General features: G+C 59.3%; 1 protein-coding gene across 2 annotated transcripts; it reads left to right on the top strand.

The window, feature by feature from the left end:
- The first annotated feature begins 3494 nt into the window (after nt 1–3494).
- Nucleotides 3495–11687, top strand: LOC131590921 (cysteine/serine-rich nuclear protein 2-like). Of its 2 annotated transcripts, XM_058861326.1 has the most exons (5): nt 3495–3533; nt 7462–7697; nt 9075–9337; nt 10089–10385; nt 10982–11687. In XM_058861326.1, exons 2-5 carry the CDS (start codon nt 7511–7513, stop codon nt 11681–11683), a joined length of 1449 nt encoding a protein of 482 aa, XP_058717309.1. In that variant the 5' UTR covers nt 3495–3533; nt 7462–7510; the 3' UTR covers nt 11684–11687. The 2 variants fall into 2 exon arrangements, with proteins under 2 accessions (XP_058717309.1, XP_058717308.1); XM_058861325.1 differs by lacking the exon at nt 3495–3533 and having other exon boundaries at nt 7411–7697; nt 9167–9337.
- The last annotated feature ends 709 nt before the right edge of the window (nt 11688–12396 follow it).

Below are 12396 nucleotides of genomic sequence, written 5' to 3'. Positions count from 1 at the left end.
ACCTGCGGGGCACCCCCAGGATCACCCCCAGGGCCACCCCCAGGGCCACTGCCATGGGCCACCACCCAGTGCCACCACCCAGGGCCACCACGGGCCCGCGGGGTCCCCGGAGCCCCCCCGCCCCCCCGCGGTGTTTTTAGCTCTTTTGTACTTTGGGGGTGGGGCGGTGGCGGGGTCCCCCCGGGCAGCGGCTCCCCCCTCCTCTTGTCCCCTGACTCGGTTTTCTATTGTCCAGCCCCTCCCCCGCGCTGCCGCCAGGATTTTTGTGCCAAGTCTCGGCCCCTCCCCCCAGGACCCCCGGGGTGGCTGGGGGAGGGGCTGGGGGAGGGGCGGCCCCGCCCTTTTCTACCCAATGGATGGTGAGATTTTAACCAGCCCGAAATCGGCCTCTTTCTTCCAAAAACACGGGGGGGGAGGGGGAGGGGAAGGCCCAGGCCCCGCCCACTGGGGGGGCTACAGGGGATGGGAGGGGCTTTGAGGATGGGAGGGGCTGAAGGGTCTGTGGGGTGTGGTCAGTGGGTGTGGTCAGGGTGTGGTCAGTGGGTGTGGTCAGTGGGTGTGGTCTGGGTGTGGTCAGTGGGTGTGGTCAGGGTGTGGTTGGTGGGTGTGGTCAGTGGGTGTTCTCAGGATGTGGTCAGGGTGTGGTCAGTGGGTGTGATTGGGTGTGGTCAGGGTGTGGTCGGTGGGTGTGGTCAGGGTGTGGTCGGTGGGTGTGGTCAGTGGGTGTGGTCAGTGGGTGGTCAGTGGGTGTGGTCGGTGGGTGTGGTCGGTGGGTGTGGTTGGGTGTGGTCAGTGGGTGTGGTCAGTGGGTGTGGTCAGGGTGTGGTCAGCGGGTTTGATTGGGTGTGGTCGGTGGGTGTGGTCAGGGTGTGGTCGGTGGGTGTGGTCAGTGGGTGTGGTCAGGGTGTGGTCAGGGTGTGGTAGGTGGGTGTGGTCAGGGTGTGGTAGGTGGGTGTGATTGGGTGTGGTCGGTGGGTGTGGTCAGGGTGTGGTCAGGGTGTGGTCAGTGGGTGTGGTTGGTGGGTGTGGTCAGGGTGTGGTCAGTGGGTGTGGTCAGTGGGTGTGGTCGGTGGGTGTGGTCGGTGGGTGTTCTCAGGATGTGGTCAGGGTGTGGTCGGTGGGTGTGGCTCCTCCTGGGCATCCTTTGGTGAAGGATTTTCCCCAGGAATGCCCCTGGACCCCTCCCCAGCCCGGACCCTCCTGGGTCCCTCCTGCCCTGGTGGCACACGGCAGGGACAGGGATGGGGACAGGGATGGGGATGGGGACAGGGACAGGGATGGGGACAGGGATGGGGATGGGGACAGGGATGGGGACAGGGATGGGGACAGGGACGGGGACAGGGACAGGGATGGGGACAGGGATGGGGACGGGGACAGGGACAGGGATGGGGACAGGGACAGGGATGGGGACAGGGACGGGGACAGGGACAGGGATGGGGACAGGGACAGGGATGGGGACAGGGATGGGGACAGGGACAGGGATGGGGACAGGGATGGGGACAGGGACAGGGATGGGGACAGGGACAGGGATGGGGACAGGGACGGGGACAGGGACAGGGATGGGGACAGGGACAGGGATGGGGACAGGGATGGGGACAGGGACAGGGATGGGGACAGGGACAGGGATGGGGACAGGGACGGGGACAGGGACAGGGATGGGGACAGGGACAGGGATGGGGACAGGGATGGGGACAGGGACAGGGATGGGGACAGGGGCAGGGACGGAGACAGGGACGGGGACAGGGATGGGGACAGGGACGGGGACAGGGACATGTGGTGGACAAGGACACACAGGACACAGACCCTGAGGGGCCACACGGCAGGGCTGCTGTTGGGGTCCCCCAGCTTGGGAGGACAAGACCCAACACAGCAACCGCCCCGAGGGTCCTGTGACACCCTCAGGTGACACCTGGGGCCACCCTGCAGCCCCTCCTCAGTGTCCCCATGGGACTGCCAAGGCCATGTCACTGTCCCCTCCCAAACCTGCCCCTGGCAGCCACAGCTGGGGGCTCCTGGGACATCACCCCATGTCCCCCTCCCTATGTCCCATCCATTGTAATGTCCCCATTTTATGTCCCATCCCACATTTGTCCCATCCCAGTGCTCCATCGTGTCCCATTTCAGTGTCCCAGCCCAGTGTCCCATTGGAATGTGGCCCCCAGTGCCTCAGTTCACTGTCCAAGCCCAGCATCCCAATCCCAGTGACCCATCCTGGTGCTGCCCATCCCAGTGTCTGTCCTGGTGTCCCATCCCAATGTCCCCATCCCTGTGTCCCACCTGGGTGTCCTCATCCCGGTTTCCCAGGGCAGTGTCCCCATCCCAGTGTCCCCATTTTGGTGTCCCCAGGCTCATTCCGATGTCCCTGGGTTCCATCCCGATGTCCCCCCCTGGACAGGGGTCCAGGTGTCCCAGGCCAGGGCTCCATCACGTTTTTACCCTCCCGAGAGCCCTGGACAGGCTGGAGAGCCGGGGCCGTGGGAACCTCGGGAAATTCAACACAAGCGAGTGCAGGTTGGGAAAAAACTCCAGCTGGGCAGGGAAGGGACTGGGAGCACCCTGGGAGAAGGATCCAGGGGGATGGGTGACCCCATGGAGGAGGATTTGAGGGTGTTGGACACATCCTGGCCACCCCCACGGGCACCCAGAGACCCCCGAGCCTGGGCTGAGCCCCCAGCCTGGGCAGAGGGGAGGGGGGTTCTGCCCCTCTGCCCTGCTCAGGTGAGACCCCACCTGCAGAGCTTCTCCAGCCCTGGGGACCCAACACAGGGAGGACCTGGAGCTGCTGGAGCCAGTCCAGAGGAGGCCACGGAGCTGCTCCAAGGGCTGGAGCCCCTCTGGAGCCAGGCTGGGAGAGCTGGGGGTGCTCACCTCACTCCAGGGAGAGCTCAGAGCCCCTTCCAGGGCCTGAAGGGGCTCCAGGAGAGCTGGAGAGGGACTTGGGACAAGGGATGGAAGGACAGGACACAGGGAATGGCTTCTCGGTGCCAGAGGGCAGGGATGGATGCGATATTGGGAAGGAATTCCTGGCTGGGAGGGTGGGGAGGCCCTGGAATGGATTTCCCAGAGGAGCTGTGGCTGCCCCATCCCTGGAAGTGTCCAAGGCCAGGCTGGGCATGGTTTGGAGCAGCCTGGGATAATGGGAGGTGTCCCTATTCATGGCAGGGGTGGAAGTGGATGAGTTTTAAGATCATTTCCAACCCAGACCCTGCCACGAGTCCGTGATCGCCCACAGCCCCCCATATCCCGCATTTCCGGACTATACTTCCCATCACACCCCGCGCCAGCGCAGCATTTTCTCCCCAGGGAACTCGGTTTCCCATGGTGCCCCGCGGCGGAGCTGTGGCGGCGCGGGGAATCACGTGACGCAGGGCGGTATAAAAGCGGCGGCGCAGCGGCCGCGGCCCCATTGTTGTCGGCGCGCGCGGCGGGGCGGGACCGGCCCCGGACCCCCCCCGGGACCGGCCCCGGGGCCCCCCCAACGCCCCCCGCCCCCACCCGGCCGGACCGGCCCCTCCGAACCCCCCCGGGCACCGGTGAGTGGCGGGGGAAGGGTGGCTCGGGGCTCGGTGCGCTCGGGGGCTGGAAGGAGGGCGGGGGGGGGGGCGGCCTCCTCCGGCGGGGTCTGGGGGCTGCGGTGGGGGGGCTGTGAGGGATGGGGGCCCTGCAGCGGAGGGCCCCTATGGGAGATGGGGGGTGAAAGGGTCTGGGGGCTACACAGCCGGGGGAGCTGCAGGGGATGGGGGGGGCTGGGAGGAAAAGGGCATTGTGGATGGGGAGACCCTATAGCTGGGGGGGCTATAGGGGAGGGGGTCCCTTACAGCTGAGGGGGTCCCTTACAGCTGAGCGGCCTCACAGCGGGCCGGGGGCCATGGGGGATGTGCGAAGGAGGGGCTTGAGGGGCAGGGGGTGCCCTAAAGCTGGAGCGCCTGTAGGGGATGGTGGGAGGGCTATAGGGGGCACGGGTGGACCTTATAGCCAAGAGTCTGTAGGAGATGGGAGGATATAGAGTCTGGGGGGGACGGGGGATGGGGGGGGTCCTTATAACAGTGAATCTATAGGGGATCGGGTGGGGGGCTGTGTGAAATACGGGCCTGCTGCTGCTGGAAGCGGATGGGAGGACACAGGGGTGAGGATGGCTCCAGGGATGGGGTTCAGTTCACTGTCCCCGTGGGGTCCTGTACAGGATGTGAGGGGCCCTTACAGCTCCCCTTGCATCGGGGGCCTGTAGGGCTGTGTAGGGCTCCCCTGACACATCTGGGGAGGAGCGATGGGGGGTCCTGGCAGGTGGGGTCTCCCCTTTGCTGTACCTTGGGGGGGGCACTGGAGGTCCTTAGAGGGGCCTTGGCACCTGTGGGTGGCCTTGGGGACCTGATGGGGGACACAGGGGTTGTGTTGGGGGGGTCCCCGGGAAGCTGCTGGTGATGATGTTGATGGGGTGGTCACACCTGGGGTGTCAGGTGTCCCCAAAGGTGGGGGAGAGGCTGTACTGGGGCTGTGAGGGGGGTTGGGCTGATCCCTCTCCAGGCCTCAGCCCCAAGGTGATTCCAGGGGTCCCACCTGAGCTCAGGTGAGGTGTGGGGGCACCTCTCTGGGGGGAGGGGAGCACCTGGGCCCCAGGAAGGGCTCCTGCAGCCCCACCCTCACCTGCCCTGGGCTCCTCTCTGCATCCAGGTGTTCTGTGTTCTGTTCCACCTTCATCCCCTGATTCCAGCCCCAGGGAGTTTTGTGGGATCACCTTTTCCATCCCCCCTGCCCCCACCTGACCCTCTCCAGGTACTTGGGAAGCTCCTTTGGGGGGGAGCCTGTCCCCCCTTCCCAGGGCCCCTTCACCTCCTGGGTCTCTGGATCCAGGTGTTCCGTGGATCCACCTTTATCTCCCAATTCCAATGATGGACACAGAGCCCAAGGAGATTTTTTTGTCACCTCTCTGTCCCCCAGCACCTGCCCACCCTGGGAGGGGCACCTGTCCCTCCTTCCCAGCCTCTTCCAGCCAGGAGCTTTTCCAGATCAGCTCCTGTGCTTCCAGGAATCCCAAACTCTCCTGATCCCTCCCCTACTCCAAAAGTGATTCCAGAATATGGGGAAAAAAATTATATTATTAGTTGAACACCTTTTGGTGAGATTTAATCCTTTAAATTCCCATGGCTCCTCCCTCAGCACTTGGAACTATTTTTCCTTCCTCATCTCAAATGGACAGATGCTCCTTGGGATGCTGGTTGCAGAAATGCTGGGAGCTCTATGGGAGCTGTATCTTAGATTGCCCTGAGGAACCCAAATTTTCCACCTTTCATCCTAAAAACCCAGAGCTGAGTGTTGGGAATGTCAGCAATGACCTGGGATGGACTCAAATCCCTGGGAAATCCATGGACCTTTCAGCTGCTGAACTGAATCCTTGGGGAAAACATTGGAAAACTTACCCAATTCCTTAAGGATCCAGACTCCTAAAATATTCCTGGTGAACATCCCCAAATCCCATTTTTATTTTGCTAATTCCTGCCCTGGCATAACACCTGGAATCATTGAGGTTCTCAGACCCTTTCTGGGTGGGTTCCACCAGAGCTGCTCATGGATCATTCCCCTCTTATCCTGAAGTATCCTGGATCCCTGCTTTTGTCACTTCTGATCCCTCAAAACCATCAAGAGAATCCATTTTTGACTCTCAATTTTCATGGGAATCTCATTATCTTCAACAATACAAAAATGCTGCTGGAATCTAGGGAGTGCAAGCAGGAATTCTTGGGAATCTTCTAATTCCTTGAGCCCTTGATCTAGGTTGGGATTTTGGGAGCCATCCCAGAATCCACAGCATGCTCAGAGGATTGGAAAATTGGGAAATCATTCCTAATTTCTTGGAATAGCTGGAAATAGAAGGGTTCATCATTCCAGGGTTTGGTGCTCACCTTGAGCAGGTGTGGGATGGACGATTCCTGGTGATTCCACATGATCCCAGCTTTCCCCCCCTGCTCGGATCACCTTTCAGCCAGGAGCTTTTCCAGATCAGCTCCTGTGCTTCCAGGAATCCCAGACTCTCCTGATCCCTTCCCTTACTCCTAAAGTGATTCTGGAGCATTGGAATAAAATTTATAGTTATTCCTTTCGGTGAGGTTTAATCCTTGAAACAATGGGAATTCCCCAATTCCTGTGGCTTCTCCCTCAGCATTTGAACCCATTTTTTCTTCCTCATCTCAGATTCCTTCCAATTTAAAAATGGGGAAAAATGGAAACCTGATATTTTCATTGATTTGTGGGGTTCTTTTTTTCCTTCATTCTGACTCTTCCAGGAGTTTCTTTATGCCACAGAAAGGATAGTTTGGAATAATTAAGGCTTTGATGTGAGGAATAGGAATCATCCTGACAGATCCATCAGGGAAGAATCTTTTTGCAGATGATGGGATCCATCTCTAATTTTCCATGGAAATGCGGTTTTAGGGAATAATTTGAGGATTTTTGGCAGTTTCAGGGAGCTGGAAAGTTGGGAGGTGTTTTCCACCTCCACTCCTCCTGGGATTGGGATTGATCAGTTCCTTCCTTCCTGCTTTTTCCCCCTCTACCACCAGGATTTCCCACTTTTCCCTCGCAAAGAAACCACCCCAAAAACCAGGATTTCACCTCGAACTGGTGCATGGGTTGGGAATTCCCATCCTGCTTTTTGGGACCCCAACATTCCCTTCTGGAGGGGACGGGGGAAGGATCCCTGGGCTGGATCCAGATCTGTCAGTTCCTCCTGCTCTGGCAAATCCCACCCAAAACCCAACTCCCCAAAGGGCTGCAGAACATCCTGGGGGTGCTCCCAAATTCATCCTGGAAGATTCCCAGCAGGAATCAGGTCCAAAAATTCCCTTTGCCCAACCTGGAGCTGGGAACTTTCCCAAATATCACCATGGGTTTTTTGGGTTTTTTTGAGTTTTTTGGGATTAAGGGGTGTGAGGAGGAAAATCCCAGGGAGGCTCATTCCAGATCTTTGATGGATTGGGAATTCTTGGAGCATCTGGTGGTTTTTCTGAATTTAGGGAATTTTGGGGAGGATTAGGATATTCCAGGGTGAATCTGGCACTGCCTTTTAAAATAAAACCAAACCCAAAACCCAACAACAACAACAAAAAAGCACTTTTCCTTTGGTTTTGGGTGAATTCCATCCCAAATCAATCCCGAATGGAAAAGCTGGGATAGAGGAAGCTGGAGCGAAGTGTAAATGTTTGTGTGGCTGTCCCGGGGTGATGGGCTGGCACGGGGATCTCCCATTGGGATCAGGATTTATCAGGGATGGGGAGGGCAGGATTCTTGGAAAATCCAGAGAATCTTCTCCTGGTGATCCCATGACTCATGAAATACGAGCACCCAGCGCCGGGATGGGCTGGCACCAATGAGTTCTGTTGGATTGGGGATTTATCCGGGAGAAAAGCCCGGGAATGCCGTGCTGGTGCTCCGCAGGGATCCCGAATGTCTCGGTGCTCTCCGCAGGGTGGTCCCGTCCCGTCCCCGCCGGGCTCTCCATGCGAGCCGAGCCCCGATGGCCGCGCTCCCGAGCGCCGGGATCAAGCGCAAGCCAGAGGATTCGGGATTGGGATCAGGATCGGGATTGGGATCAGGATCGGGATTGGGATCGGCCGCATCCAGCGGCGCCACCTCGGACGATGAGATCGCCACGAGCGACAGCGGCGACAGCTGCGACAGCGGCAGCTCCGGCAGCACCGGGCGTGAGCTGGGACCGGGACCGGGGCGGGATTCGGGATCCCCTTCCCTTTTCCCCCTTCCCTTTTCCCCTTCCCTTTTCCCCTTCCCTTTTCCCCTTCCCTTTTCCCCTTCCCTTTTCCCCTTCCCTTTTCCCCTTCCCTTTTCCCCTTCCCTTTTCCCCTTCCCTTTTCCCCTTCCCTTTTCCCCTTCCCTTTTCCCCTTCCCTTTTCCCCTTCCTTTTCCCCTTCCCTTTTCCCCTTCCCTTTTCCCCTTCCCTTTTCCCCTTCCCTTTTCCCCTTCCCTTTTCCCCTTCCCTTTTCCCCTTCCCTTTTCCCCTTCCCTTTTCCCCTTCCCTTTTCCCCTTCCCTTTTCCCCTTCCCTTTTCCCCTTCCCTTTTCCCCTTCCCTTTTCCCCTTCCCTTTTCCCCTTCCCTTTTCCCCTTCCCTTTTCCCCTTCCCTTTTCCCCTTCCCTTTTCCCCTTCCCTTTTCCCCTTCCCTTTTCCCCTTCCCCTTTTCCCCTTCCCTTTTCCCCTTCCCTTTTCCCCTTCCCTTTTCCCCTTCCCTTTTCCCCTTCCCTTTTCCCCTTCCCTTTTCCCCTTCCCTTTTCCCCTTCCCTTTTCCCCTTCCCTTTTCCCCTTCCCTTTTCCCCTTCCCTTTTCCCCTTCCCTTTTCCCCTTCCCTTTTCCCCTTCCCTTTTCCCCTTCCCTTTTCCCCTTCCCTTTTCCCCTTCCCTTTTCCCCTTCCCTTTTCCCCTTCCCTCCCCATCATGGTGGGGTTTTTTTGGGGGGAGCTTTAGGGAATTTGGGGGGAATGCTGTGGAATTTTTTTGGAATTGTGGGGGAATTTTGTAGCAATATTTCAGGGGGGAATTACTGGGTTTTCAGGGGGAATTTTACAAAATAGTAATTTTTGTAATTAAATTTTGGGTTTGCGGATTTTTAATTGGGTTTGGGGATTTGGGGGAATTTTTTTTTCATTTTGGTGAATTTTGGGAGTTTTTTGATTTTTGATGAGTTTTTAAAATTTGAGGGACAATTGAGATTTTTTTAAAGTTTTGGGAGAATTTGGAGGAATTTTTTACTTTTTTTTTTAATGAGATTGGGGAAAATTCTGGAATTTTTTTGAAAGGTTAGGGGATTGGTGCATTAATGGGAAATTAAGGGGGGAGTTATTTGAGGAGTTCATGGGGCTTAACTTCCCTTTGAATTTTGGGAAACTTTGGAGAAGTTAGGGGAGAATTTCAGGCATTTTGGGAGAGGTCTGAGAGGGGGAGTTTGGAGGAATCCCGGAGGGGAATTTGAGGGTGGAATTACGAGGAATTAATGGGTATTTTGAAATTTTGGGGTGTGAAATGGGGGTGACTTTTGGGATGGCTTCCCTGAGCCGCTCTGTGCCCACAGCCCCGTCCATCCTGCGGCGCTCGCGGGCGCGCCGGGGCGGGAAGCGCGTGCGCTTCGCTCAGGTCACCGTTTACTACTTCGCCCGGCGCCAGGGCTTCACCTGCGTGCCCAGCGCCGGCGGCAGCTCCCTGGGCATGGCCCCGCGGCACCACCGCGCCCGCAGGTACAGCCTCAGCCAGTTCGCTCACCTGCGCCAGGTGAGCCACCGGCAGCACCTGCGGCAGCACCTCCGCAGGGAGAAACTGCGCGCCAGGAGGAGAGAGGTGAGCGGGGATCTGGGGGGGAAAGGTGGGGAGTACCTGGGGAGGGAGGGTGGAATTCCCCAGGTGGGGAATACCTGGAGAGGGAGGGCAGAATCCAGGTGGGAAATACCTGGAGAGGGAGGATCCAGGTGGGAAATACCTGGAGGGGCAGCAGTGGAGGACCCAGATGGGGAATACCCGTGGAGGGAGTGTGAAATCCAGGTGGGGGTGGATTTTGGGTAACAGAGGGTATCCAGGTGGGGAATACCCATGGAGGGAGTGTGGAATCCAGGTGGGGAATACCTGGGGAGGGAGGGCAGAATCCCCCAGGTGGGAAATACCTGGGGAGGGAGGGTGGAATCCAGGTGGGGAATACCTGGAGGGGCAGCAGTGGAGGACCCAGGTGGTGGGGAATACCTGGGGGTGGATTTGAGGGAGTCAGGTGGGAAATACCTGGATGGGTTTGGTGGGAAATACCTGGATAGGTTTGGTGGGAAAGCCCTTGGGGTGGGGGGGTTTGTGGGAGGGAAGTGAAAAATACCTGGGTGAGGTTGGAAGAGGCAAACTGAGGGGAATCCAAGCGGGAAACACTTTGGGGGAATCTTAGGAGGAACAGGGAAAAATCTGTGTGGGAAACACCTGGGTGGCACCTGGGGGTGACAGGTCTTGGGAGGGACAAGGAGAGGCTCAGTTTGGGCAGAGGGAAGGAAGGACACCTGGCCAGGTGACCCCCCACAGTCCCACATCCCCACGTGTGTCCCTCCATCCCCAGCTGACCCAGAACGGGACGGTGCCGTCGGCCGAGGCCGCGGGGCTGACCTTGGCTGACGTGTCCGACGATGACCTGGACGTGGGGCAGGTGGAGGTGGGCGATTATTTCTACCTGCAGCCGCTGCCCACCAAGCGGCGCCGGGCGCTGCTCCGCGCCTCGGGCGTGCGCAGGATCGATGCCGAGGAGCGGCAGGAGCTGCGGGCGCTGCGCCTGTCCCGCGAGCAGTGCGGCTGCCTCTGCCGCCTCACCTGCGAGCCGCGCACCTGCGCCTGCAGCCAGGCCGGCATCCAGTGCCAGGTGAGCCACAGCCTGCTCCTCGTGCCTGTGCTCTCGCTCCTTGAGGAGTGGGGAGAGCCAGGTGTGCCAGGTGAGGGTATCCAGTGCCAGGTGAGGGTATCCAGTGCCAGGTGAGGGTATCCAGTGCCAGGTGAGCCACAGCCTGCTCCTCGTGCCTGTGCTCTCGCTCCTTGAGGAGTGGGGAGAGCCAGGTGTGCCAGGTGACCTGGGAAAATGGGGGACAGGTGGCACTCGAGGTCAGCCAGGTGTTGCCCGTGTCCTCGCTCCTTGGCGGGTGGAGAGTGCCAGGTGAGGCAGCTGGGATTTGTGGTCCAACAGGTGCTGGAATGCTCTTGTTCCTTCAAGGAGCAGGAACAGCTCCAGGTGTGTTTTGGGCATATCTGGAATGTGTAAACTCCTCTCCCCACTCCAAATTCCTGCTGTCCAGGTGGGATCTGGGATCACTCTGGGGTAGGATTCAGGCTCTGGGGGGGATCCTGTGGGGTCGTCCACGTCTCTTCCCAGTGGAGGCACCTGGCTGGGATAAGCCCCCTCCACGATGCTGGGTGTGGGGTTCAGGTGCTGGGGGGGCTCCCACAGCTGTGCCCTCATCCCAGGTGGATCGCACGTCGTTCCCGTGCGGCTGCTCCCGGGACGGCTGCGGGAACGTGGCCGGGCGGATCGAGTTCAACCCCCTGCGCGTCCGCACCCACTTCCTGCACACCCTGATGAAGCTGGAGCTGGAGAACCGGCGGGAGGAGGAGGAAGAGGAGGGAGCAGCCGCCCTCCCCGGCCCCACCTGGCCGCCCCCACAGCCCCCCGAGACTCAGGACTTCCAGGAATACCTGGCGGAGAACGAGCGGGCGGTGCTGCACCTGCAGACGGCCGAGGAGCTGGAGAGGCTGAAGGCTGAGGAAGACTCTGGAAGCGGCTCTGGGGGAGAGGGGGGTGGGGTCTGTGTCCTGGGGGAGCACCTGGATGACACCTGGCAGGTGAAACCACCCCCGTGCCCCGGGCTCACCTCCACCATCCTCATCCCAGCCCAGTTCCCGCTGGAATCTTCTGTGCTGTGCTACCCTGCCGGGCAGCCGGCCCCGGGGGGCTCCCAGCCTTACCTGCCCGATGCACCTGGGCTCTACTGCCAGGTGGAGCCACGGGCCGGTGCCAAGGGTGGGAGTGGCCACGTGGAGCATCCAGCTCCAGCCTCCAGCCCCCCTGGGAAGGAGCTGGGGGTCGCACCTGTCCCTGCTGCTGTGAGCAAGGGAGGAGCACCCCAAAATCTCCCAGAGCACCTGGAGCACCCCCACCTGCCCATATGAGCGGCCTCAGGCCCTCTGGCTCCATTATTTATTCCATGGATTGATTATTTAGTTGGTGGGGGCTGCTCTGGACAGAGGATTTGCCTGGCCCAGGGCCAGGAGTCCTTCACTCACCTGACAGAGGTCACCTGTGCCAGGACTCACCTGAGCTGGAGCCTCCTGAATCCCATGGCAGCTCTGTCCCCCTGGCTGCCTCCACTTTCCTTGTTTTTAAGGGAAAAAGCCTTTTTTCCCTAACTCCTGTCTGTTTAATGAATGTTTCACCTGGGCCACATCCCATCCCACCTCATCCAGGTGATGCTCCCTCACCTGCAGCTGGGATGGATTGGGAAGCACCTGGAACTGCCACAGGAGACCCAGGACTGGAATCCCCAAACTCACCTGGAAAATTCTGGGGAGTTGAACCAACTTCACCTCCTCGTTGGCCTGGAATTGATCACCTGTACCTGTCAGAACCTTCTGGAATGTTCATTCACTTGCTGGGAGATCCTTCCAGCAGCTGTTGAGGAGCTGCCCTTGCAAGGACCAGGATTTGGGAATGCGAGGCTGCCGGAATGTCCCTGCCCCTGCCTGTGATCCCAGCCCATTCCTGGTGGGCTCTGTGCATCCATGGGGCCCTGGACCGATCCCTGCAGGTGTGCACAGGTGTCCCATGGATGCAATGTCACCTGGCCCTGCCCTACCTGATCCCTGAGCTCTCAGTTGGCTCCTTG

This window comes from Poecile atricapillus, chromosome 35, assembly GCF_030490865.1.
Source record: "Poecile atricapillus isolate bPoeAtr1 chromosome 35, bPoeAtr1.hap1, whole genome shotgun sequence".
Lineage (NCBI taxonomy): Eukaryota > Metazoa > Chordata > Aves > Passeriformes > Paridae > Poecile > Poecile atricapillus.
Note: the sequence above shows the minus strand (reverse complement) of the source record. Positions and strands in the feature narration are given on the sequence as shown.

What these genes read in the sequence shown, in the direction of transcription:
- LOC131590921 (XM_058861326.1), top strand. Translation starts at nt 7,511, where the DNA reads ATGGCCGCGCTCCCGAGCGCCGGGATCAAGCGCAAGCCAGAGGATTCG. An exon ending in CAGCTCCGGCAGCACCGGGC is followed by an intron (nt 7,698 to 9,074) that starts GTGAGCTGGGAC and finishes CTGTGCCCACAG; the next exon opens with CCCCGTCCATCCTGCGGCGC. An exon ending in TGCGCGCCAGGAGGAGAGAG is followed by an intron (nt 9,338 to 10,088) that starts GTGAGCGGGGAT and finishes CTCCATCCCCAG; the next exon opens with CTGACCCAGAACGGGACGGT.